The sequence below is a fragment of the Rhipicephalus microplus genome, chromosome 4 (assembly GCF_043290135.1).
Source record: "Rhipicephalus microplus isolate Deutch F79 chromosome 4, USDA_Rmic, whole genome shotgun sequence".
Classification (NCBI taxonomy): domain Eukaryota; kingdom Metazoa; phylum Arthropoda; class Arachnida; order Ixodida; family Ixodidae; genus Rhipicephalus; species Rhipicephalus microplus.
In genome coordinates this window covers 20,046,093-20,073,283 of record NC_134703.1, presented here as the reverse complement: position 1 = coordinate 20,073,283, position 27,191 = coordinate 20,046,093, and the positions used below count along the sequence as shown (strand labels likewise).

General features: G+C 46.3%; 1 protein-coding gene across 4 annotated transcripts in view; it reads right to left on the bottom strand.

Moving 5' to 3' along the window:
• LOC119171543 (glycerol-3-phosphate dehydrogenase, mitochondrial) overlaps window positions 1-26,291 on the bottom strand; it is a 38,031-nt gene extending 11,740 nt beyond the window's left edge. Inside the window, exons 1-5 of one of the 4 annotated variants that reach the window (XM_075892244.1) lie at window positions 25,827-26,291; window positions 13,701-13,833; window positions 3,084-3,197; window positions 1,272-1,451; window positions 344-628 (exon numbers count right to left, since the gene is read on the bottom strand). In XM_075892244.1, coding sequence (XP_075748359.1) covers window positions 344-628; window positions 1,272-1,451; window positions 3,084-3,197; window positions 13,701-13,833; window positions 25,827-25,984 — 870 coding nt within the window. In that variant the 5' untranslated portion in view covers window positions 25,985-26,291. The remainder of the gene's footprint in view (window positions 1-343; window positions 629-1,271; window positions 1,452-3,083; window positions 3,198-13,700; window positions 13,834-25,826) is intronic. The other 3 variants (XM_075892247.1, XM_075892245.1, XM_075892246.1) reach the window with 3 other exon arrangements.
• Between the last annotated feature and the right edge of the window lie 900 nt (window positions 26,292-27,191).

Here is a 27,191-nt window from a genome sequence, read left to right as displayed (position 1 = left end):
TGTGAACGTAAGAGAGAAATGTACATTCAAGGGTTCGTTTTCTTTGTTAGAGTATGAATGATATCTACAGATAATGATGCCAACGAAAGTATAGGGAATAGTATTAGAAGTGATTCTAACGTGAATTTTAAGAAACAAGAGTAGACCAAAAGATAACTTGCTGCCGCCAGGGAGTGCACCTGCGACGTTCGAATAACGCGTCCGAGTGGCATGTGAAAATGTCACTCGCATGGCATTGTGAACGACAAGATGCTCACTTCGAACTCGGTCAGCAATTAATATACCGTTTAAAACATTCATACGCTCTATTGTGTGAACCTTTAGGAGGTAACTCCCTTCCCACCTGCCGGAGGAAGTCGGCACTTTGTCCCGTTGCGTTGATCACACACTTGGCGCGCACGGGCCACTTCTCGCCGGTCAGCGTATTGTGCAGAACGACACCGCGCAGGCGGCCGGCTTTGTCCTTGAGAAAGCGGTAGCATCCCACGTGGTTCGCTATTACAACGCCATAACGTGCGGCAGTCAGCGCCAGTGCCACATTCATGCGAATGTCGTCGATGGTGGCTTCGTGGAAAACCACGGACCCTACGAGCTTGTCCTTGCGCAGAAGCGGCAGCAACTCCTGCGTCTGGTTGATACACCGATTTTTCACTCGCTGCAGACAGTTGCACGCCACGAGGACAGTGGAGCTGTGAGCGCGCAAGTGTAGACCTATTCCATGTTTGTAAACAGCGGTATTCGCCACCGTCATATTGAAACGCGGAGTCCGCCCAGCTGAAGGCTTGCAACCGCCATCTATGATCACGTGACAACTGGCGCGGGAGGGCTCTCCGATGCGCTGGGCTCGGCCTCATTTCGATGAAGACTAAATGCAAGAGAACCGTTTACTTAGATTCAGGTGAAGGTTGAAGAACGCCAGGTGGACTGAATTTACGATTTTGAGGCGTGAAACCTCAAACATATAATTCGTTAAATTAATTTTCTTAGTAATACATTTAGTTGTTCAAAGAAATAGTAACCTAGAGCCGGCGGTCTAGTAGGAGAGCAGTGACGGGATAGGCTAAAGTTACTGCATGAAACTGAATGACATTGCAGCAGTGCCGGGATGGTTGAACAGACATAGTAGGCGGCCTATATGCATAGGTCGGTGAGATACTTGACAAGAAAATGTTTCACACTAAAGAGGACACACTTTCCCGAGCAACGTGGGGCGTACGCTGCAGCGAAGAACAAAGTAAGAACATTACGGCATTGGTGTACAAGCCGCTTACCTTGACGCTGCTGAGCCAGTAAGTCTCGTTGAGGCTCAGTTTGCTGAAGACGTACCAGTGAGTTTTGAAGTAAAACCAAACCGAGAGGGCCTTGCGCCAATCGTAGAGCGGCATCACCACAGGCACCGAGTGACACAGGTGAGGCGCAGAGTTGTAGATAGCCATGCGTTCTTCTATGGCCTGAAAGGCAGCATATATACCACATATGCTGTACTATTATACTAGAATAATTATGCGGGCACGATCACAACCGCCATGTTAAATTCCATTCACACGGTTCCAGGGTTAAAAATGTTTACCATAGGTACATAAAGTGTTCTCAGTTAGTGGGGGCTGGGGCAGTGTATCAATTCCGTCCCCCGTCCCCCCTTCGTTTGTTCGTCGATTTCAAAAGACATACTTCACAATGGGTCAAAAAAAACAAAAAACAAACCAAAAATAAGGTATAGTGATGGCCTGCCTCTCACAATTGCCTAGCTGCCTTTGGTTCCTGGTTTTGCGGGGGTAAAGATGGGATGTAGACCGCTATTGGAACAAAGCGTTCCTTCCGAAGTCCTTCCGAAGCCATTAAGGTTAAAAACCTGCTTTACCATAACAGGCTTGTCAGGTCCGACTGATGAATTGTATGCGGTGAACTTTGTGCCCGTCCGCAGGGCGCAGGGGAAAAGGAGGTGGGGCAATGTGCTAGACCAAGAAAACAGTGACTCCGCCAGTGGTGTGATACCCTGTAAGAGCCGAGCATCGGCAATTCAGGTTTCTCCGCATATGTGCACAAGCATATATGCTCCGCTGTACGCAAGCCCATACTGCTCACTTCCATGAGTGGTACAAAGGTTTCGAAGTGTGCTAGACCGAGAAAACTGGGAGGCCACCTGCTGTGTGTTTTCGACCATAAAAGAGCGGAACAGTGGCGCTTCGGGTCTCCGCACATGTGGAAATCTCGTGACCACAACAGAAGGGTCGCGATGGACATCATACTACGTCATAAAAAAAATTTGAACTCAATGGAAACCTTCTGCCTGGCGCTGCATAAGCATCGCTATTTTGTCACCATCAGTGGTTGGCCCATGTCACCGGGGCCTCCAACCTAAATCATGCCGCTATGCAGTTCCATTTTGCCAGGATCATAATGCCAGAACAGAGCTAGACAGCGATGAGCCGCTCTTCAAGTGACGTCATAAGTGACGTTTTCCTGAGGCCGCGTGATCTTCCCAACTGCAACTGAAAATTCCGGTGCTGCATGCGCTCTTTATGTTTAGGGCGCGGAAATGCACCTACAGGTGACGCTTGCGCTAATACGATATGCTTTGGAGCCTTCGCTTGTGGTGAATGGTCAAGCTCTTCCGCTTACAAAGTTAATAGATCCTTGTTTCGGAATCATAAGGCTAGCTTTGGGGCGATGCAGTTAGCCAGACGAAGGGCTGCAACAGCCACTGGAATCAGCGCAGTCTGATTACACGATGACGCCCAGAACGTTTGCTCATCTCTCATCGCATAAACACGCACAAAAGACAAGTACCAGCACGCGCAACAAGGAACCTCGTCTCCACTTGAAGCACGATGGGCGCCGCCGTTATATGCAGCGCAGGGAAGCACACTTGCGCATTATGAAAACGGACCAGTACGATTTGCATAATTATTCGTATGCGGCCTCGAGTCCCTCCCAAACGTATATGTGCGTAATAAATACTATCCAAATGAAGTCGTTCTCATTTTTTAAGGAACAGCCAACACATTTTAGAAAACGCTATTTTTATTAACAGCGCTGTTTGGTCGTCGAAATATTCGTACGGGTCACCATCCGTCCCCTACCTGATGGTTGCCCTTGAACAACTTCAGGTGGAACGGCACCAACGGCTCACTGTAACCACGTGCAGTCGCTGGCAGGAGCTTGCTGCCACGCGTGCTGGCACCGGCGCCGAAGTCCTGCGTATTTATGCATTCGCAATGCCTTCAGCGCAGATTGTTCCATCGTCTGTATGTGTTCTCTTGTTAGAAAACAGAGGGACAGCGAAAAAGGCAGCATAGCAGTGAGCCCCATACTACGAAGCTTTTTGCCTTAATCGACAAATGAACACGCGCGCACGCACACACACACACACACACACACACGCGCGCGCGCGCGCACACACACACACACACACACACACACACACACACACACACACACACACACACACACACACACACACACACACACACGCACGCACGCACGCACGCGCACGCACACGCACACACACACGTATAAACAGCCGGCGGGGCGGAAGCTACGTGCCCGTACACATCATGTTGTTTCAATGCAAACATATATACGTGTTAAAGGTAAAGCGTCATCTTTATTTACTGTTTTACGCTGTAGCGGCATCAAATAATACAGATATGATGAGCTAAAACAATGAGGAAGCGAATCACCACAGATCAACGCAAGTTGTTTCTTTTTGTACCCTTTGAATGTAGAATCGCCCTCACAGTGCCTAGGAGAACATAATTTCAACTTCCATGACGTTGGTCCGCGCTACATCTATGCGATGCTTATGTTTTTTAACGTTGTAGAAAACAGAGCGAGACAGTCCTTATAGAAGTCACACAGAAGTCACTATCCTTATAACAAAAAAAAATTTGTTCGACTTGTTTGTAACAATAAGAATAGCTCTTATAATGAGCAAGTTTTGCGTACGAAGCCGTGACATAATCATGAAGCACGCCGCAGTAGAAGGCTCCAGAACTTTCCACTATCTGGAGTTTTTTTTTTTAATAATGTGCACTGACATCACTGTGCACGTGCCTCCAGCACTGCGTCTCCGTCGAAATGCGCCGAACCCGTGACTTTCGAGTCATCAGCCGGGAGTCTTCATCCACCGTGGTGGACCTACTTTCCTTGTTTATTGGCCAGAATTCGCTAAAATATTTCATGGAAAAACTATTTTCATATATCCTATGCGCTCAGTGTGCCATTGCTTACCACCGAACGAGCCCGTATGCTTAAGATTCAGATTCATGTTTGGTCAAAATCTCAGAGCTATCCTTTACGGTGCACCTCGTATTCATAATGTCGTTTTTAGACGTAATACCTCAGCAATCAATATTATTACCGTTCACCAAGCCTAAAAATTTGTTGAATACAGTGGACAATCTACCCAAATGCAAACAAGGACACACTTAGGATGTCGAGAATATCAGTGAACGCAATTATTTTGTCTAGGTTATATCAGACGGCGCTCTGGTTATGCGAGTAACGAAGGCATCGACCGAATCGTGTATGCGCAATTACGTCGGAATGCTTTTCCTCATTACCGCAATGCTGAAATGGAAGCCCGCTTTCTCGGAATCACTACTCTTGCCTCGCGAGTGCAGCAACCAGACGTTCCCTCGGGAATAAATTAACGATGATCGCCCCTTTCGACGTCCGTATGTTGCTGATGGTGCATGGCATTCGGTGAGAAGGCTTGACCGTTTTTCGCGCCCTAGTTGGTGTTTTCCCTCTTTCTGATTACTTTCAGTATGTAATGGTCATGTTCGTCCTACTTAACCGGCCTAGTTCGAACGAATAGAATCGCTTATGTATTTAATGTAATATATGTGAAATATACATACGGATATATAACATGGCAACAGCCCTTAACTTGTGTTGGGCTGTTCCTACTTTTTGTCATGATTTTATTTTCTTTTTTCTTACTTACGGAGCTCATTTTTTACGTTATTTCTGTTATGTAACGACTATCCAAATAAAGGATAGACGCAAGAATGCAGAGACCACACCATGAGACCTATTTCTGGAAGTTTTGTTTGATGACAAAATTGTCTCCTTTCTTCTTTTCTTTTTCCTTTCTTTCTTTCTTTCTTTCTTTCTTTCTTTCTTTCTTTCTTTCTTTCTTTCTTTCTTTCTTTCTTTCTTTCTTTCTTTCTTTTTTTTTCTACACTAATCATACGCAGTACGTGCCACATTCTCAGAATTGTACTGAAATGCATAAGGTGATGAATATTTTAACTAGCATACAAATGATTTTAGAGCAATACAAAGGGGCTCTGCCAGTTGAGTAGATTATGTTGGGTTAGATTAGCATATGTTGTTCATTGTCTATTGTATAACTCTAGCTACGTGTAGTGATATCCCTGAGCTTATGAACTAGGTCCTTAGTGAAAAGCAATGTCAGTGCAGCCACCTTCATTACGGCGGCCACCTCGGAAAGCAACTCAGATTTCTGGCATGTCAAATAGGTGATATTGACCATGAAGGCAGTCTTTTTGTCTCGGAATGCGTCACACTTGAATTTTATTTTTTGTGAATGAACTATTAAAATACACGAATAAAAACGCGGCTTCATGATATGCCATCTGCACACGAGTTCGATGGCAATTAAAAAGTATAACTGCATATAACGCGCGTTTGTGTGTGTGTTTACTGTTTGTATACTTGCATTTGCCCACGTGCGTGAATGCGCTTACAATTTTACACGTTGTGAATGCATACAGTGACACGAGACACAAGAAAAATGCATGTAGAAACGGGGCACCTTACGTTCTTCAATATGGCCATGAGCCACAGTTTTATAGCTCTAACCGGACGACGTTAATTCCCGCTTGTCTCCCGATCCGAGCTGACTGTCGTGTCCAACTTCTCACCACGACCAATCTGACCTCGAGCGCCGACAGAGCTGAGCACGTGGAAGAGGAGAAACCAGCTCGCTTTCTTTCGCGATAACGTGACGCAAGGTCGATCCGATCACGGGGAGGAAATTGGCTGCTATTATAAGAAGAACGCTGACAGGCCGGAGAGGGGCATCAACGGTGCCTTTACGGCCTTTTACGACCAGCGCTTGAGGCCAGGCCTCATACACGCGCAACTCGTGGCGCAACCATCGACTAGGAATTCGATGAATCGACAGCCCAAGCTACTCGATCGCGCAACGGGTCTATGTAACGTTTGTCCGGCACCAGCCAACGTTATTGCGACTATACTGATCAGTTCCTGTTCACCCTGAACGGAATATTTTGTTAGTATATACATTGACTTTTCCAAGGCCTCTGATCGCGTAGCCCATACCCGCCTCATAGCTAAACTACATCGTGGATTTGAAATTTCCTATAATCTCGCAAGTAATTCACAGTCGTGGGCATGCCTTCCTGTTAAGTGACGCCAAATCTGGAGTCCCACAGGGACGTGTTTTAGGTTCTTTATTGTTTTTAATGTTGAATAATGACCTCCCCAACGGAATCGCATCCAACATAATGCTATCCGTGGATGACTGTGTGGTTTATCGTGAGATGTCCTCTAGTACTGACCACATTGCCTTCCAGCAAGATTTTGATAGAATCAGCAAGTGGTGTTCATTTTCGCAAATGACCGGCCTTAACTCGGATAAATGCAAGTGCCTTGCATTCAGTCGTAAACGTACGAACTCGGCATTTGATTACTCGCTTAGCAATCGTTCCGTAAGCCAGACATATATATATATATATATATATATATATATATATATATATATATATATATATATACACTTAGGTATTCATCTGACATCAGGCCAATCTTGGTTCAACCATATCGAAAAGAAAAAAAAAACGCCAGGCCTGCGCGGAAGACGCAGCACATTCACCGCGAAAGATAACATAGCTATACCTTTCAGAGCCTTTTGAAAACTATCATTGGGTAACTACTGCAAGCACACTTGCTTGATACCCACTAGGGCATTATTAATGCATTTTCGGGGGTTGTAGGCCAGCATTTGCTATGGTATTTTTTGTCATTCTTCGGAGAAGCATGGTATCCGCTAAGCTATTGCGAGGAATTTCGTGCCAATTGTTCATGCAGTGGCTGACGATGATGAAGAATTGTGCCTGAAGTGGGTATGCGCCACACTAATAGGGGAACAAAAACAAGCTTTTGTAATGGGTCGGAGCATTGGACGGCCCGCTCGTTACGCCATTCACATTGTGCGACGACTGGTTGTTCTTTCGCGGTTTTAAAACGCTTTATAAGTCGTATTAACGCGATTGCTTTTCCGACACCAAGCCTGCCTAAGCCAAGTTTGGCAACACGTTCCAAGCACCGGCGTAGCTCAGTGGTAGAATACTGGGCATGCACCCAGCGGACCCGGGTTTGAGTGCCACTGTGTCTTTATAGCGCTAGGTTTTTCGTAATTTCACGTGACGTGGTTACGGACACCAGCGGCGGTGGCGGCGGACAACAGCGCGTGACCTGAATTGTGATCTCATAACAGCTTTTGCTGTAAAATAGGCACAAGGGCCTCGTTGTCTAAAGCGATATCTTCGGGATGCTTCGTCAACGACTCGAAAACTAACCTACTTATCGATTATTTGTCTGTCCACAACTGGAATTTGCATCGTCCCTATGGTATATATCCTCACCAAGCATATCTGATTAATTCACTCAGATTCACCAAAAAATTGTGCAGCTCGCTTCATCGTAGGTGATTACAGGCCCGCATTAAGCGTGTCTGGTATCAAATTGAAACTATCTCTTCCATCGTTGGAGTCTCGTAGGAGCATCATACTTGTCAGTCTCTTTCATAAGGTAATCTGCAGCCAACACCCATCTACACTACCACTTACCCGTGCGCACAATATATCTCGTCGTCCGCACAATCAGCGAAGCTTATAACGCCTGTTTGGCCGAACACAAGCTTTCAATTAATCGGCGTTATACCTCGTGCCATAAAATATTGTAACTATCTTCCAGATAGATGAAGAAAGTGCTTAACGACAGGAGAGGATAGAAGAGTCGTTTGCGCTGTTAAGTACTTTCTTCGTCTACCATGCAGCACCAGTCAGCCCAATCAAGAACTTTGTTAATCTTTCAGATAAAATTGTAACTATAGGTGACCCTGAAACGTTAAAAAAAAACTACACATTAGTTTCGATAGCTTTTGTAATGTTTGTGTTTTTTTTTTGCCTAGCCTAGACTTTCGGCTAGTACAAAGGATGATAGCTCTTGTATGGTCGAGTTAAGTGTTTTTATTGCGTATTTCGTCTGCCACCTTCACCCTCATTACTACTAAATGTTCAGCGTATTGAAATATTTGCATTTAGTATTCACTTTGTACAACTTCCCTATTCCTGCATTCACTAACTCACGATCTGCGCTATTTGACATACCACGTATCACCCCTCTCACATAATGTTCCAAATCGGAACCTTTGATGTACTTTAATAAATAATAAAAAAAAATGGCCAATCCCACGCACAGTGGAAATTCGTAATGTGCGAAGCACGAATGAGGAAGGTTGATATGTCACTTTAAAACCACCACAACGCATGGATGTAGTACACAGTCAACACAAGTGGAAATGCTAAGGCAACTCAGGCATCTGGATGAGGTGCAAGTAGGTTCTTCATAGTCGCGTAACGAGGGCACCACTAACGGTTGCAATACCAGCCCCAGCAGCGGTAGGCATGTACATTATGCCACACGAGATTTCCATGTCATGATTATCATGTTTGCGCCTGGCATTTGTGTTTGTCATCCATTCAAGTCATGTAAAACCAAATTTAGTATATGCGATTGATTGATATGTGGGGTTTAACGTCCCAAAACCGCCGCGTGATTATGAGAGACGCCGTAGTGGAGGGCTCCGGAAATTTCGACCACCTGGAGTTCTTTAACGTGCACCCAAATCTGAGCACATGGGCCTACAACATTTCCGCCTCCATCGGAAATGCAGCCGCCGCAGCCGGGATGTGATCCCGCGACCTGCGGTCAGCAGTCGAGTACCTTAGTCACTAGACCACCACGGCGGAGCAATTTAGTATATGTGAAGCGGGCGAAACGGCCGTGAGCGCGCTATGAGCGTAGCATGTGGTCACGCTTTACATGACACGCATGTCATGATTATCATGTTCGGATGTGTACTTCGTCTTCCATTCACGTCACGTAATACCAAATTTGATATATTTGAAGCTAGCGAAACGGCTGCGTGTGCATCATGAGCTTGGTATATAGTCATGTTCTCACATGACACGAATATCATAATTATCATGTTTGCAGCAGTCATATACCTTCGTCATACATTCACGTCACATGAGGCCATGTTTGGTATATGCCAAGCCAGTAATACAGCCGCGAGCGCGCTATGAGCGTAGCATATAGTCATATTTTACATGACACGTGTGTCATGATTATCATGTTTGGACGTGTTATTCGTCCATTCACGCCACGTAATGCCAAATTCGGTATGTGTGAAGCTAGTGAAACGTCCGCGAGGGCATCATGAGCGTAGCATGTAGTCAGGTTCTTACATGACACACATGGTAAGATTATCATGTTTGCACCAGTCATATACTTTTGTCTTCCATTCCCGTCACGTAATACCAAATTTGATATATGTGAAGCTGTGTAGTCGTGACTTACAGCACATGCATGTCATGATTTACACGTTAGGACTTATCACTTATATTAGCGGTGCAGTCTTGTCATACCATACTGGCTTTGCACTACGTCATGTGAATGAAACCACCTCAAGAGCCGCAAGACCATGACATGTAAATCATGTCATTTATGACACAAGTGTCATGATTTTCATGTTATGACTAGTCAGTTATGCTCGTCATACAGTCATGTTATTCCATAAATATTGGTATAGATCACATCATCGAAACGGCCAGAAGAGCTAAAAGTTGTAGGCGGCTATATAGATAGATAGATAGATAGATAGATAGATAGATAGATAGATAGATAGATAGATAGATAGATAGATAGATAGATAGATAGATAGATAGATAGATAGACGGACGGACGGACGGATGGATGGATGGATAGGCACGCCCGCTCAAAGTCACGGAAGTTCGCTAAGAAATGTTTCGCATTTAATAAATAAATAAATAAATAAATAAATAAATATATAAATAAATAAATCTTTGGCGTATCCGGAGAGTGACACATCGGTCCCTTTCCGCCCTCACCCCCCCCCCCCCAAAAAAAAAAAATCCTACCTATGCCAACCCGCACGTGCTGAGTAGATATATTTGTTGGGGCTTTGCGTCCGAAAACACGGCTTGGCTATGAGGGATGCCGTAGTGGAGGGCTCCGCGAATTTCGACCACCAGGAATTCTTTTACGCGCTTTTAAATGTAAGCACACAGACGTCCATTATTTAGCCTCTGTCGAAGTGTGGTCACCGTTGCTGGAATTCGATCCCAGGACTTTCGTGTCAGCACTCGAGCTCCATAAAATTCGGAAGAAGGTGCCTTAAAAACGTAACTGAATGTGTTTTTGGTCTTCCCAGCATGTCAAAGTGAATATGTTTTTAAAAGCTCTTTTTAATATAATTTATTTATTGAATGATATGTGGGGTTTGACGTTCCAAAACCACCATATGATTGTGAGAAACGCCGTAGTGAAGGGCTCCGGTAATTTCGACCCCCTGGGGTTTTTTTTTTAGCTTGTACCCAAATCTATGCACACACGCCTACAGTAGTTTCGTTTCCTAAAAGGAGTGGACGGGAGAAAAATATGAACCGTCTCCCCTAAGAGAAGCCTGATGGGATGCGAAGTAGTGCGCCCGGCATTGACCCGATTGAAACGGGTGTCGACGCGGGTGCTGGAAGAAAGGTTTGAAGCGAAACATGGTGTGGCGTTTACTCGAGCAAACGTTTGTTTGAACACGGCCGGACTCGACTCCTTCTCCTGCGCTCCCCTTCAGGAGCGTGCGGAAGGAGCGTCGAGTCCGGCCGTGGTTTGAAACGCAATGACACGGCAGGGGGGTTGGGTTTCGTGTAAGTATGTGCACAGAGGGCACTCGTCTGTGCTCATCTGCGTCTCCTGTCTTCGTTCAAGTCGCGTCGCGTGTGCTCCGAGCATAGAAAGAGACTTCACTGTTTGGACGACGGTCTTCCACGCTGTTGGCTTGGCGTATTTCCTTCTAGATTCGCTTTCTCGCGTGATTTGTCGCGTTAACGTGTACTGCACAAGGAAGGTCGTGTAAGTCCAGCTGGCCTGGCCTCTTCATCAACAAGTTCCAGAAGCTGTATTTTAAGCTCGCTTTCAGGATCTCTAAAGGCACTTCTTCCCCCTCCCCCCTTTTTTGTTTTCTTTACGCTCTTATTTTATGCACTACATTCACTTATACATGTCTAAGTGGTGTCCTGTGAGGCACCACGTGGAAATGTGCAGTGAGTGCATGTCAACTAAACGCTGCAAATCTTAGTTTCTGTGCCGGTCTGCGTTATACAATGGCGTCATGTACCATGATTGGTCCCCTTTGACAACTTGAATGACAATAGCAACGGGCACATGAACTGTTACACTTGTTTTATCGTCTCTTCCTTCCGTAGAATTTTAGAGCATCAGTACTTGACTCTTTTTAATTATTATTTATTTACTTGTGAGACCATCAGGGTACATTTTTACATTATAGAGCAGAGGGGCGAAAATACAATTGAACAAGAATTAAGTACGGGAATATGTAAACACATTACTGTGAGGATAAATATAATGGCAAATTTTTACATTCAAGGGAAACCTTAATACCATTTAGGTCTTATCCCCCAATTTGCTGTTACTAAGTCATAGCTTTTGACATGCTGTCATTATTGCACGGAAAAACCATCTACCATCATTATTGAGACACTGGGACACAATACCGAAACACTTCACGTTTTATTAAAGAACGGAATTCGAAGACTCGCCAGTCAGAATTGATCCAGAATGTTCTGAAGCGTTTCTCATAACAATATGGTGGATTTGAGCCACCGGTTTAGCCACCGACATGACGGGCCGTTTGTGGAGTGGAACGGATTAATTACGGCCCCATGTTCACGGCTGTCGAACCAGTTGTCGGTAGAAATAGACCACGGTATTTTCTAAGTTTGCGCGGACTATTAACAAACAGTGTCGCCCAATATGTTAAAGGACTGTGATCACGACTCTTCCGCACACAACCGGCCACAACTCTTGACCTAATCCGCATCCCATCGGCCTGTGCAGGGGGGAGGGGCGCTCTCTTTTGTCACATATGGGGGGGGGGGGGATAGGGAGTTGGGCTGCTGCAGTAGACATTCGCCACCCTACACCTTCCTGCAGGGGAGCTCTACGCACGCCTATACCCCATCCCACCGCCTTTTTTTTGCCACTGATAATAATCATTGAGGGTTGTTGCGTATTAACAAAGAACTACATTATTTTTAAAAACGCCTTAGACGACCAATGTTCTTCCTGTGTATTTCGTCATTCTATTATTCGACCGGCTAAGCAAGTTTAGAGCACGTTAAGCACGGCCATGTTATGATCTTTTTATGTTTTATTCCATTCATTCTGTTCCTTTTCTCCCGCTAAATCTTCTCCAGACAAAATTGCGCACAACGGGCGCGGCACTAACAATAAAGTGTTTTTCTACCAGCAAGCATGTCGACCGTGTTATAGTCCAGAATGCAGCGTTTTACTGTATCTTGCAGTCCTCATTCAAGGTAGCAAGCCTAAGCCCTGTCTTCTGATTAGCCTCCTTGCTTGGGCCATCTTATTTATTTCACTCTGACTTAAACGTGTAAACTAGGCTTTAATTTGTTTTGTTAGTTCGACTGCTTGTTTGTGTATAACTGTCGTTTGGTGTTGGTGCCACTGCAAGGCCTCGCCATGAACGGGCAGCTGAGCTCGCGCTTCGGGAAACTGGCACGTGTTCGCGACGTTTGACGCCAGAGCGCGCAGAAGAATTTCCGGAAGTGAAACAATTTCCCTAATGGCCGCCAATGCTATCGGAGGATTTCGGGATTCCCTCGGGTGCCATGTACTGTGCCGTCTGCTGCAGGGGGCTATCGGCCAGCGAGGACAATATGTTCCTCGCTTCGTTAAGATCCCGTCTTACCCGTGGCAGTGTGCTTGCACTGTCTGCTTCTTTTGTCTGTACCATATAGCGCGTGGGCGCCCTGTCAAGGATATTGAAGCCAAGAAGAAAGTTACCAAATTAAAAATACGGAATTAGGTTAAGGTACACCGTCACACAACTAGCGAAATTTAGCTGTGGAACTCTGGTATACACACTTCAATATATTTGTAAGATTGTTTATTTTGCTGTCTAGCCTATTCATCTTGCTTTTCATAATTGTCAATTTCTCCGGTATTTTTGTTTAATCCTGTTTTTTAAACAGTTTAGGTAAACCGAAAAAAATCATTGTTTACATGTTCATGTAAGTTAACTAAATTACTATCCGTATAGCTTTCTAAAAATCTAAAAGCTTTTTTTTTTCTTTTTTGATATCCACTGCTCCTGTCCACAGCCTATGCCCGTATCATTATACGTTCAGCTGAAGATGCCTGTTCTTTTCTCCGATTGACACCTTGTTACTTGGTTATTCGTTGAAAATTCAGTACATATTTTACAATAGTGTGCACAAATTTGTGCATAACGAGTAAGTTAACGATAATTTCTGAATTTACTCAAGGCTTCAAAGGGGGCATTGGATAAACGATGAGCGTACCTCGACGTCGCACAGCGCCACACGAAGCCCCCTGGTGGCTGCGTCAAGTGCCACGCCACAGGCGATGGCACCTCCGCCCAGCACCAGAATGTCGAACTCCAGCGTGGTGCGCAGCTTATGAAGCTGCTCGTCCCTGTGAGCAAGGCGGAGATAATGAGGCAGCGTCAACCCAACACGGCCGAAACACAGTTCCCAGTTTATGGATTACGTTCTCAAAGCTAAACGCTTCTAGAAAAGCTGTCGATAATATTAGGCTCAGTTATAATGTAATCTATGCAACTTGATGTCAGAGGCGAATGTCTCAGTGATAAAGGTACAGCCGGTGATAAAAGCACAAAGAACATAGCTTTTACAGCGAATGTAATTTACTGCTTTGTTAATGCACGTCGCTTATAACTTACAGAATAACTATCTATAGGTCGCAATAGCTGAAAGTTGAAACTTTTAAATCGTAGGATGAAGAGGCATTCTGTGCTTTCTTTTTTTCATGTGAAGATGACATTTTTTTAGATTTTCTAGCCGGATGTACTAGTGCATGAATGGATTTGCAATAAGTTTTCATGTAATATTGCCATAACGCGCTTGTACAGAAAGGCATTCACTTGTGATGTATTGCTAGAGTTTATAACAAGAGGAACGTTAAAAAAATGTTATCTAACATTATGACAACATAGAATATGTGTCTCAGTAATGTTGCGCGCAGCAACTAGTGATGAGATAAAGATAACGGCGTGAAGCTGAGTATTAAGTGCCGATCTATTCACTGTGATCAGTCAGGCAAAAAGTTTATTGTTTCACTTGTACCGCGAAACAATCAACTATTGTTTCAACGTTGCTCACAAAGTTGAGTGCTTCAACAGTAACAATGTATCCTGTTGCCACACATACGAAGCCATTGCACCTCTTGTTGAGCTTTTCTCGGCGGTGGGAAAGCTCTGTTCGGCAGCGCTGCTTGTATTACGCGCAAAGCTTGCGGAAATTCTCCGAAGAGCGCGCTAAGTGTGCATCACGAGTTTGCGTTGCGTATGTTACACCTTTGTGCATGTGTAGCAAGCGCGGTGGCGCAAAGGTCGTGAGACGAGATAAACCGTAGGACTGGCGACCTCAGAAACAGCGTTGTTCGAAGCCGCTGCCGCGAAGCTCTGCGATATTGCATAGCTACAGCTTTCTCTCTTATATCGCACTACGGACGCCTTGCTTGCGTCAGACAAGTTGGGTTCCGATACGCCGTGCAATTGTGCGAATCGAGCCATAATATTTCCCTTTCTTGCATTCCTTCTTGTCGTCTGTAAGGAATATATTTTGCGAAAATGCGCATTTGGTTCTTTCTTTCTTTTTCTATCTATCTATCTATCTATCTATCTATCTATCTATCTATCTATCTATCTATCTATCTATCTATCTATCTATCTATCTATCTATCTATCTATCTATCTATCTATCTATCTATCTATCTATCTATATATCTATCTATCTATCTATCTATCTGTCTGTCTGTCTATCTATCTATCTATCTATCTATCTATCTATCTATCTATCTATCTATCTATCTATCTATCTATCTATCTATCTATCTATCTATCTATCTATCTATCTATCTATCTATCTATCTATCTATCTATCTATCTATCTATCTATCTATCTATCTATCTATCTATCTATCTATCTATCTATCTATCTATCTATCTATCTATCTATCTATTTTCTTCTTTCTTTCTTTCAATTTATTCATTTATTGTACACTGACCATATACAGTGCATGTCGTTGTCCGAAATCTGTTAAAGCGGATAAGCTGATGAATGTCATTACGAAGGCGTAACTGCCCCATGAATGACAATTAAGCAAATACAAAGCTACTCGGCCAGTTGAGGGGATTATGTTAGGTTAGATTTGCGTATATTTTTTGTTGCCTGTTATATAACTCTACTTTACGTGGCGTGATATCCCTGAGCCCATAAACTTGGTTCTTGATGAAAAGCAATGCCACTGCAGCCACCTTCATTACGGCGACAACCTCGGAAACGAACTCAGAGTACTGGCATGTCAAAAACGTACTACTAATTTGCTTAGGTGAAATGATGTGTAGAGCCATTCCATACGTTTATGCGTACCATATAACAGATTTATTACAAAATATTAATTGTTGGGGTTTAACGTGCCAAGCCAACATATAACTATGAGAGACGCCATAGTGAAGGGCTCCGGATTTTTTGACCACCTGGGGTTCTTTAAAGTGTACCTAAATCTGGGCATACGAGCGTCAAGCATTTTGTCTCCATCGAAAATTTTGTTGCTTTAGTCACGAGACCGTCGTGGCGGGTCCAGATTTTAGAGGATTTTAGAGGATGGTATGGTTTAGAGGATGGTCAGGCAAGATTTACAGTGAAGGCCACGCCAAAGTGACACTTCGTTTGCTGAAGCATCTATAATGCAGAAATGAAAGCACACCGTGATAATAATAATTATGACAATACACACTCAGCAGCAGTGTTAGCTGCATCGTACCGACATAAGTGCGACATTGGCTGTGGTGGTATCAAGCAAGCTTAAAAAAGTTTTGGTCGTAACGCCTGTTATAAATAACACGGAAGGACGAACCGAAGTTCAACTGTGTGTGTGATACGCGACAAGTTTTATGTATGTGAACGATCCATGCAACTGTAAACAGCCCTAGTCGGCCTGTTAGTAAAGCAGATTTGTGGGAAAGCAATAAAGCTTGTTTGTATCAGCTAGTAATTGGTTCTTGTCGTCGCTTGTGACATCACGTTTAAACGGTCAATTTATAATTATTGCAAACACACCTCTCAAGGTGGCTGGAAGTCCGACAGACGAGGAATTCTTCGAATGGCTAGTAGCATTGGTAGAGATAACTACCGACAGTCAATTAAGCAGAGGCAAGCTTTTCTAAGGCCATATCGTTAAAGCACTCGTTTTGCGAAAATTTTGGTGCCGCTGTCGGCGCCGTTGGATGTAAGCGAAAAACCATCATGTTCATGACCTAAAAATCGAGAAAGACGCAAATAAAGTAATCATATCTTGGTTCGCTTGAGTATCAAAGATTGTCTGCGTGGCAAGCAGGGTTTCTACCAAAGTGCTGTGCTTATACTTGAATCTGGTTTGGGAAAAGAGCAAAAAAATGATGTGAAGGTCTGGTCGTACTGTTCTTCACGCCAGACGTCAAAACGCGTGAATTACGCAATGAGTGAGTGTGTTAAAGACCCCCTCATTACAAAACGTTACACATACATATTAATCATCATGAGGTGCGAGTGCACCAACAAAGTGAACAGCTGCGTAGGTTCGCGTGTTCCTTTACTGACGCGAAACGGGCCCTTAGCTGATTCGTAAGACAAAAGATTATGGATTAGTGGGCACTTAACAATATTTGCTCTTGCAGTATAGGCCTTGTAGGATAGTTTGAAACGGCTAATGTTATGGCACACAGTGGTTCGTTTTCTCAGGGCACGGTTGAAACATTCACCTAGAACCGCCGCGAGGCTAGCAGTTTAGCAGGCGGTACAAGTGGTGTCCGATAACGCTATCACGTTGTACTCTTGACCGGCGAAACCAAGCGTCCACCAAGGTTTTTTTTTTTCATTGTAGTGCAAGTAGTTTGACGTAAATTGAAAGGAATTAGAGTGGATGAAAAATCGCCCTCTCCGTCGGCGGGATCTGCACACACAACCTTCGAGTTTCGTTTTCATTAAATTAACCTAACTGCAAATTCTGAGGAAGCACAATGCAGTCGTGTTACAGTGGTGTGCGCAGCTTCTCAAAGCCGCGGACACTGGCGTGGACACAGCGTGGACACTGCCGTGGACACTGTTTTCATCTGGATCGATAACGTTCTTTTAATCTGGATCTCGTGCCTCGGTATCGTTATGTCGCCAGAACCACTGGCGTACATTTGATTTCACAAAGAGTTAATGACAAGCGAGTTTCTCTTGAGTGTAGGCCAGCATTTTCATCGCTCAGCGGGTGTCACACCTGTCCCGTTAATTAGGGAGGCGATCGCCGGGCTAATTCCAAGAGCCGAAGTATCGGCCCCCCGAACCGCACCACGAAAGCGTGGACAATTTAGAAGTGGTCCTTATTGGTGCGCCAGCGGACGCCGGCTGTGGTCCAAAGAACAAGTCAGAGCCGAGAGTTGATAAACAAACAAAATTGTATTCTCATTAACGGCAGATCGAAAACAATACACACGTATGCACACTCCACAATAGTTACATACAATACGTCACCAAACAGACAATGTACTACACAGTACAATCAACCACACTTGAAACAACGGACACAGACAACAATACGCACTACAATGCAGTCGCATGCATTGAACAACCAAGACACTTAAAGACTAAAGAGATATAAAACCTATTCAGTCCAAAGTCCTTGGAACAAAAGTCTGAATGATACTCTTCCGAGAATCACTCACTCAAAGTCCAGCGTTGTTGTCGTTCCGCAGCTCTCGAAGTCTCTTCCAGGAAACCTCCCGTCTTCAATTGGCCACTCTTCCAACTTCAACTTCTTCGCCGGAACACGTCGGCTTCACACTCGCAGCGGTTGCCACGGGTCTTCGCTCGATAGCGGTAAACACACACTCTTGCCTGTAGCTCGAGCCGTCCCTACGGACCACAAACTTCGCCGACTACACGGCGGACTCTCTACGCACTCTGGCGCTCACTTCCGTCTCCTCCTGTTCTGTCACTACGGGCAGAACCTTCGCCGACTACACGGCGGAATTCCTACGCGCTCCGGCGCTAACTTCCGTCTCCTCCTGATTTCTCGTCTCGGCTGCTCGGTTAAATACCTTGCGCGCGACTTTCCAGATCTTTCTCGTCATTTCGTCGGCGCGATACGCAGCGAAGGCTGGGGAGAGGCGAGACGGTTTGTCTGCCCTCCGCGTCGGATGACTCAGCTCGGTCTGACCCCGCCCCGTTCGTTCTCGAAAAATCGCGGTCTTGCTGGGCCGCCGATGTGGGGTGAGGAGGATCGTCTGCGAAGCCGTGCTTCTGCGGGGAGAGCGCGCGCCCGGGAGCCCTGGATGTTTGCTTTCTCTTTTTTTTTCTCTTTTTACCTCGCGGCGTTTCTGCCGCCCGTTGTCGCAAGGAATTGGCGGCGTGCTCTTGTTTAGCGCTCGTTCTGTGACACTGCCCCCCACTTTAAGAATATTATCTCATAATATTCAAAAACCACACAGACGAGCGCGAACAGTCACCACACATTCTCACAGACTGTAACACAATCCGTCGCTCATGACCCTTCACATTCACAATATATCACTCAATACAATCGTACAATGTAGTTCAATTCCACAACACATGAAATATAGCCCCAGGTACATGCCTACAACACTTCATCACACATTCTAAACAATACAACCGTACAAAGTTCTGTCTATTCAACAATTATACAACACTATACATCACACCATCGCACAGAACACTGACTCACTCGACATACACTTGAGACACAGGATAACAAGAATATTAACACAACATATGTCACTCAGCCCTGCCGAACACATTCTGATTCCACCTCAGCACCTATCTTGAGTACTTCGAACAGCGCTTGCGCCCCTTTTTGCGGTGCTCGCTCGATCTCTTCTTGTGCTTCCACGTTCTTTTTCGGCGAGCCCTTTCCAACGACGATATCTGAGGCGTCGTCTCAGCCATCGTTGTCTCTTCCGACACCGTTAATGCGTCATTACATTCGACGGGTCCTGTCTGTTTATTTACCCGCTTGATAATGCCTCTACATTTTTCCCGGCTGGCCAACTCCGTCTCCTTTACACTGTCGGTCGGTTGAGGTCGTGCCGACGTAAGTCCGGGTGCTCGGCCCGTGAACTGATTCGACACGATCGTCTTCTCCTTCGCTGTCTCTTGCGCCGCAGCTTCACCTTGGGCTCTAGTGAGACCCGTCTCGGGATGTTCCTCCACTGTATCTCGCGGCCGCTGTGTTGGCGAGGGCTCTATCTTCGGGTCTTCTCCCAAACATTCTGGATCACTTGGCCCTCGCGCCCCGTCGATGTTTCCGATCACAAGGTCATACAGGGGGGTCTTCATGCATAAAGCAGTAATCTTCCCGCTGAAGTACGGGGTTTCAACCTCAATTTCTGCTTCGGGAAGCATCCGGACCGTACGGTCAATTAGGCAAACCGGTTTCGTTCTGCCTGTCAACTCTCTTTCCCGTACTAAATTTCTCCTCACGATAACCGTGGAGCTACCGGTGTCTCTTAGAACCGTAATCTTCTTGCCTGCAATCTTTCCAGGAAGCGTTGGCATTCCCTTCGTAACACCGGTTGGCTGTTTTGACATTACAGCACCGACAATAGGAATTTTCTCCCCATTTTTCAATTCTACGAATCCGTCGGTGACGGCATTATTATCGGATTTCGGTGCCACTTGCACACAGGATCCCTGGTGAGTTTGACTCACTCCGTTCCGACATGCATCTGCTTTGTGCCCAGTCTGACCACACTTAAAACATTTTACAACCGTAGGGCTCGTAAAGATCGTTCGACAATTTTTCGCGCGATGACCTACTCGGTTGCACAGAAAACATCGCTGCATGCTCTCTGGTGCACGCTTCCTTTCTTCGGGAACCAATTTCTTCGAATCATCGGGACACTCCTTCTTGACCTTGGCCAAATTAGTTCCACCTTGCGCTTCCAAGAATTGATCAGCCAATTCAAGCATTCCTTCAAATGACTCCGCCTTCCTCTCTTTCAAATACAGCGACAGGCTTGGGTGGCAACTAGTAAGAAATTGTTCTTTAATTAGCAGCTCTCTAAGCTCATCGTACTCCTGTGCTGTCCCTGAAAGTTCAATCCATCTGTCGAAATAATGGCAAAGTCGGGCGGCATACTGCGTAGCCGTCTCACCATCAGCTGGTTTTCCTGTCCGAAATCTGTCCCGGAATCCTTCCACAGTGAATCTAAATCGCTTCAGCAAAGCAGCTTTCACCTTTGCATAGTTGGCTGCATCGGTCGGCGTCAGCCTACCGTACACACTGAGCGCTTCACCACTCAAGCAAGTACTCAAAGCAGTTGCCCATTGCTGTTCCGGCCAATTCTGGCTCCTCGCAATCGTCTCAAATCTGTGGAGGTACGCGTCTAGGTCGTCCTTCCTTTCATCAAACGCTACGAGCAGCTTGCTTGGGTTCAAGCGGAAGCCGTGATCTTCCCGTTCGCTGCTTTCAACTCTAGCTTGGACGGGAGTTTCGTTTCGCTGTTGCAAACGGAGCCGCTCGAGTTCAATTTCGTGCTGCCGCTGCCGTTCCCTTTCAGCCATCTCCGCTTCTCTTTCTTCTTTCAGCTGGCGCTCCCTCGCTTCTCTTTCTTCTCTCGCCCTTTCGGCTGCCAACTTCTCTCTCTCCAGCTCCAACTTCAATTGCTGCTCTCTTTCTTCCTTCAGCTGTCGCTCTTTTGCCTCTCTTTCTTCTTTCAGCTGTCGCTCCTTTGCTTCTCTTTCTTCTCTCGCCCTTTCAGCGGCCAGCCTTTCTCTCTCCAACTCAGCTGCCTTTTCTTCCTTGGCCCTCTCTGCCGCCAACCTCTCTCTCTCCACCTCGGCTTCTTTTTCCGCTTTGGCTCTTTCGACCGCCAACCTCTCTTTTTCCAGCTCGGCTGCTTTTTCTTCTTTGGCTCTCTCTTTTTCTTCTTTTTCCTTCTGGGTGACCCACTTCCGTAGTTCGGCGCCAGAAAGACCCATCTTTTCACCAAGAGCAACTAGCTTTTCGAGATCCATTGTGTCTCGCAACTCGCAAATACAACCTTGCCGCGTGCAAAAAGTATCTGCCTAAATCAGTCTATCGGAACACTCTCCTGCACTCGTTAACGAGAATGCTGAACAACACACAAAATCGTTCCGATAGCAGTATCAACAACTCGAGGCTCTTTCTCACTACTTTGGACACACTGTGCACCAAAAGGTCCTGTATCGCGGACGCCAGATTAATTCTCACACCTGTCCCGTTAATTAGGGAGGCGATCGCCGGGCTAATTCCAAGAGCCGAAGTATCGGCCCCCCGAACCGCACCACGAAAGCGTGGACAATTTAGAAGTGGTCCTTATTGGTGCGCCAGCGGACGCCGGCTGTGGTCCAAAGAACAAGTCAGAGCCGAGAGTTGATAAACAAACAAAATTGTATTCTCATTAACGGCAGATCGAAAACAATACACACGTATGCACACTCCACAATAGTTACATACAATACGTCACCAAACAGACAATGTACTACACAGTACAATCAACCACACTTGAAACAACGGACACAGACAACAATACGCACTACAATGCAGTCGCATGCATTGAACAACCAAGACACTTAAAGACTAAAGAGATATAAAACCTATTCAGTCCAAAGTCCTTGGAACAAAAGTCTGAATGATACTCTTCCGAGAATCACTCACTCAAAGTCCAGCGTTGTTGTCGTTCCGCAGCTCTCGAAGTCTCTTCCAGGAAACCTCCCGTCTTCAATTGGCCACTCTTCCAACTTCAACTTCTTCGCCGGAACACGTCGGCTTCACACTCGCAGCGGTTGCCACGCGTCTTCGCTCGATAGCGGTAAACACACACTCTTGCCTGTAGCTCGAGCCGTCCCTACGGACCACAAACTTCGCCGACTACACGGCGGACTCTCTACGCACTCTGGCGCTCACTTCCGTCTCCTCCTGTTCTGTCACTACGGGCAGAACCTTCGCCGACTACACGGCGGAATTCCTACGCGCTCCGGCGCTAACTTCCGTCTCCTCCTGATTTCTCGTCTCGGCTGCTCGGTTAAATACCTTGCGCGCGACTTTCCAGATCTTTCTCGTCATTTCGTCGGCGCGATACGCAGCGAAGGCTGGGGAGAGGCGAGACGGTTTGTCTGCCCTCCGCGTCGGATGACTCAGCTCGGTCTGACCCCGCCCCGTTCGTTCTCGAAAAATCGCGGTCTTGCTGGGCCGCCGATGTGGGGTGAGGAGGATCGTCTGCGAAGCCGTGCTTCTGCGGGGAGAGCGCGCGCCCGGGAGCCCTGGATGTTTGCTTTCTCTTTTTTTTTCTCTTTTTACCTCGCGGCGTTTCTGCCGCCCGTTGTCGCAAGGAATTGGCGGCGTGCTCTTGTTTAGCGCTCGTTCTGTGACAGCGGGGGCCGCTATCTTCGGCCGATTGCTATAGGCGGGTCAGCTTAACGGACAAACAGAATGCGTGTATTTGTTTTTTTAAGACGATAGTCTTTCTTGGGGACCTTCGACATAAAAATTTTGGTCTGTCTTTCTGTCTGTCTTTACCATTGTCTGTTTGTACGCAATTAATGGTACCCTAAACGGCACCAAAGTGGTCAAACGATATTCAAACGGCCGACTCCATCTGCAGCGCCCACCAACTTATTGCTCAAGATTCAGCGTTCATACTTCTGCGATTGTCAATTGAAAAAAAGTTATTGCGCATATCTGAGGCACTATATCAACACTTCAATATTCTCTACGTGTGTCTTTTCACTAGAAATGGCATGCATAAGTAATTCGAAGGACCGTATTGCATTTATCCCGCTGTCACGAAACGAGCGCTCGAAAAGGGCCGCCGCCAAATTCTCGCGACAAAGTGCCGGAGTGACGCCGCGAGGTCAACGATAAAAAAAGAAAACAAACATCCAAAGACTCCCCGGGCGTGCGTCTCTCTCCCTCGGAAGCGTAGGTTCACCGACGAAACCTGCTCGCATCGGCGGCAGAGCAAGCCCTAGAAAGTTCTCGATGGAAAGGGGCGTGGTGATGCAGGGTTGCATCATCTTTCGCGGACGGCCCTCGTACCGTCTCGCCCTTTCCCCAGCCTTCGCTGCGTATCACGCCGACGAAATGATGCGAACTTCCTGGAATCTCGCGCGGAAGGTATTTAATTGAGCAGCCGAGATGGGAGATCAGGAGAAGAAGGAAGTTAGCGCCAGTGTGCGTGGGGTTATTCCGCCGCGTCTGTCAGTGAAGGTTTTGTCCTTAGTGACAAAGCAGGAGAAGAAGAAAGTGTGCGCCAGAGTGCGTAGGGTGTTCCGCCTTGCGGGCGAAGCCTTTTGTCTTCCGTGGCAAAGAAGGAGAAGAAGAGGGTTTCCACCTGAGGGGTGAAGACTCGAGCTACAGGCAGGAATGTGTGTCTACCGCTATCGAGCGAAGACGCGTGGCCACAGCTGCGTGTGTGAAGCCGACGTGTTTCCGGCGAAGAAGTTTGGAGCCTGGAGAGCGGCCAATTGAAGACGCGAGGTTTCCTGGAAGAGAAACTTCGGGGGCAGCGGAACGACAACAAGGCTGGACTTTGAGTGAGTGATTCTCGGAAGAGTATCATCCAGACTGTTGTTCCAAGGACTTTGGACTGAATAACGTTTCTAACTCTTTAGTCTTTAAGTGTCTTGGTTGTTCGATGCATGCGACTGCATTGTAGTGCGTATTGTTGTCTCTGTCCGTTGTTTCGAGTGTGGTTGATTGTACTGTGTAGTACGTTGTTTGATTGGCGACATTTTGTATTCAACTATTGTCGAGTGTGCATACTTGTGTATCGTTTTGATCTGCCATAACTGAGAATATAATTTTGTTTTGTTTATCAACTCTCGGCCCTGACTTGTTCTTTGGGCCACAGCCGGCGTCCGCTGGCGCGCCAAATAGGCCCACTTCTAAATTGTCCACGCTTTCGTGGTGCGGTTCGGGGGGCCAATACTTCGACCCTTTGAATTATCCCGGCAATCGCCTCCCTAAATAACGGGACCTGTGACACCCGCTGCGCTGACCATGCAACGCTTGCACGAAAAAGCAAGTGTTTGCTACGCTTTGCCAAGATGACACGGTGGTGGCACCTACCCGTCACCTTGCGTTCTACACCTAATTACCTCAGAGATGGGCGCACATGCCACGCGCTTCGTTTTCGATGATAACTGTCAGATAGCGCTCATGTGTCATGTGTGACGTGACTTGATGCGCTCGGTCGCCTCCGCTGCACGCTCGAGGCACTCTAACGCAGAGCCTCCAGAATGCCATTCACCGAGTTTCTTGCGCAGAACATCAGATAAATGTTTTGTTCACTCTCTCCAGACGCAAGACTACCGTCTTTCGACGACATTTTCAGTGTAGCATGCAAATACGTGGCCAATTTTTTTATATTCATGTTATCACCCTGTGGGGCTTTACGTGATAAAACTGCTGTATGAATCCGAGGCATGATTGATTGATATGTGGGGTTTAACGTGCCAAAACCACCATATGATTGTGAGAGACGCCGTAGTGGAGGGCTCCGGAAATTTTGACCACCTGGGGTTTTTTAACGTGCACCTAAGTCTGGGCACACGGGCCTACAACATTTCCGCCTCCATCGGAAATGCAGCCGCCGCAGGCGGGATTCGATCCCGCAACCTGCGGGTCAGCATCCGAGTACCTTAGTCACTAGACCACCGCGGCGGGGCAATCCGAGGCATGCTTCAGTGGAGGCCTTCCGAGATTTCAACCATCTGGTGTTTGTTCTTTAAGTTGCTCTGAGGTCACATGGTACATGAACCCCACAGCCGCTAGCGACCCAACATATGGACGTTATTGCCACACACTGTACTAAAACTCAAGGAAAACTCCCTCCTGGCGTTGCATAAGTATCGCCATTTCCCACTAGCATTGGCTGACCATGCAGTGTCATTGGGGGGCACTAACGTACCAAAGTATTTTGCCAGCATAACAGCCGTTAAATACAGTCGTCAGTGACGTGCAATTATATAAGTCATGTCATACGCGACGTGTCGGTGATCGGAATTTCTGTTATTGCGCTCTCTAGGATATATGATAAAGTCATCACGAAACGATGGTGGTGTTGGGACGTTAAACGCCACATATAAAACATCATCACGAAACGGTCCATGATACTGTCTGCGATACACACAATGCTATTCTGGCCTGTCATTATCTCATGGTGTCCGCCAGTGTCTGCTTGCCATCAATCATGACGTAATAGAAACGGCTGCAGGCCCTGTGCTTGTCGCCTCGATAGGTGATAACTGAGGTCTCGGTTTCGTACGCTTCCTGTGAACGCGAGTGCAAAAGAGAAAAAACCTAGCTCTTGCCTAGAAAACCAGTTGAAACTGTCAAAAGGGTCATTCACGCTATGGGCACGCGTGGTTGCTCACCTGGTGGGCAGAATTTTGAGGTAGGGCACGCCGCAATCCGCGAGGTCCGGCGGCCGTTGTGGCGTGGCGGGGGCCGGACCAAACATCGGTACACTCAGTGCCCAAAGCAGGCCGCAGTGGCCTGCTGCGGCAAGTGCGATCCGGCCCGCCGCCATCATTGATCCACTTTACTATTTTGTACTGATGATGACGATGATGATGATGATGATGATGATGACGGCCTAAACGAATGGCTCTAACCCACTGTGAACACTATGCGACAAAACGTAAAAATCAGATGATGATGATGTTGAATACGATGATTGTGGGCAGTTTTCGACGTTAGAATCCTAGTATGTGCATTACGCCTGCACATTCTGCAAGGAGGCAATCGGGCGGGACTATTAGTGGACATCTTCCGAGGCTGGATCCGCCTGCAACTAACAACGTCCACCTCCTCGTCCTTTTTTAGGTAACTTTATCTTTCTCTCTGTATAGCAAAGCTTGAAAAAAAAAATCACAGCATATTCATGGAGTGAATGATGACTGGGGCGAAGCGTCCATCTGTCTGTCTGTCTGTCTGTCTGTCTGTCTGTCTGTCTGTCTGTCTGTCTGTCTGTCTGTCTGTCTGTCTGTCTGTTCATCCATCCATCCATCCATCCATCCATCCATCCATCCATCCATCCATCCATCCATCCATCCATCGATCCGTCCATCCGTCCGTCCGTCCGTCCGTCCGTCCGTCCGTCCCTCCGTTTGTCCGTCCATCTAGCGAACACTCCAAGAACCGCCATCTCGCATCTTTTCATCATATATTCATCATATATACGTACCACTATCCAGCGGATATTCTAAGGACTAAGTAAGATGTGGCTACTACTACATACAAGGGACGTACGACTTACGGCGTAAGGAGCTTCGCCCCTAAAAGGGAACAGAAGCTGAAAGGAATGTAGCCACTAACATTCCAATTGGTGTAGGTTCTTTATATATATATATATATATATATATATATATATATATATATATATATATATATATATATATATATATATATATAGGTACTGGTAGAGCCAATTCAGTGGATTCTGTGCACAACAAACTTGATACGCGCATTTTGAGTGTGGCACGTTGAAATCTTTGCTCCATGGTTTCAGACATCATTTTCTTTAGCAGCGATGCTCTATATGTCTCGGCGAATCTAAATCTCGTCTGTCACATGAGTGCTAAAACTCTTAGCTAGCGTATGTGAATGTTACACTGCAAATGTCGTCAAAAGACGATAGTGTTCTGTCTGGAGAGAGTGAACAAAACGTTTATTTGATGTTCTGCGCAAGAAAATCGGCGAATGGTAATCTGGATGTGCTGCGTAAGAGTGCCTCGAGC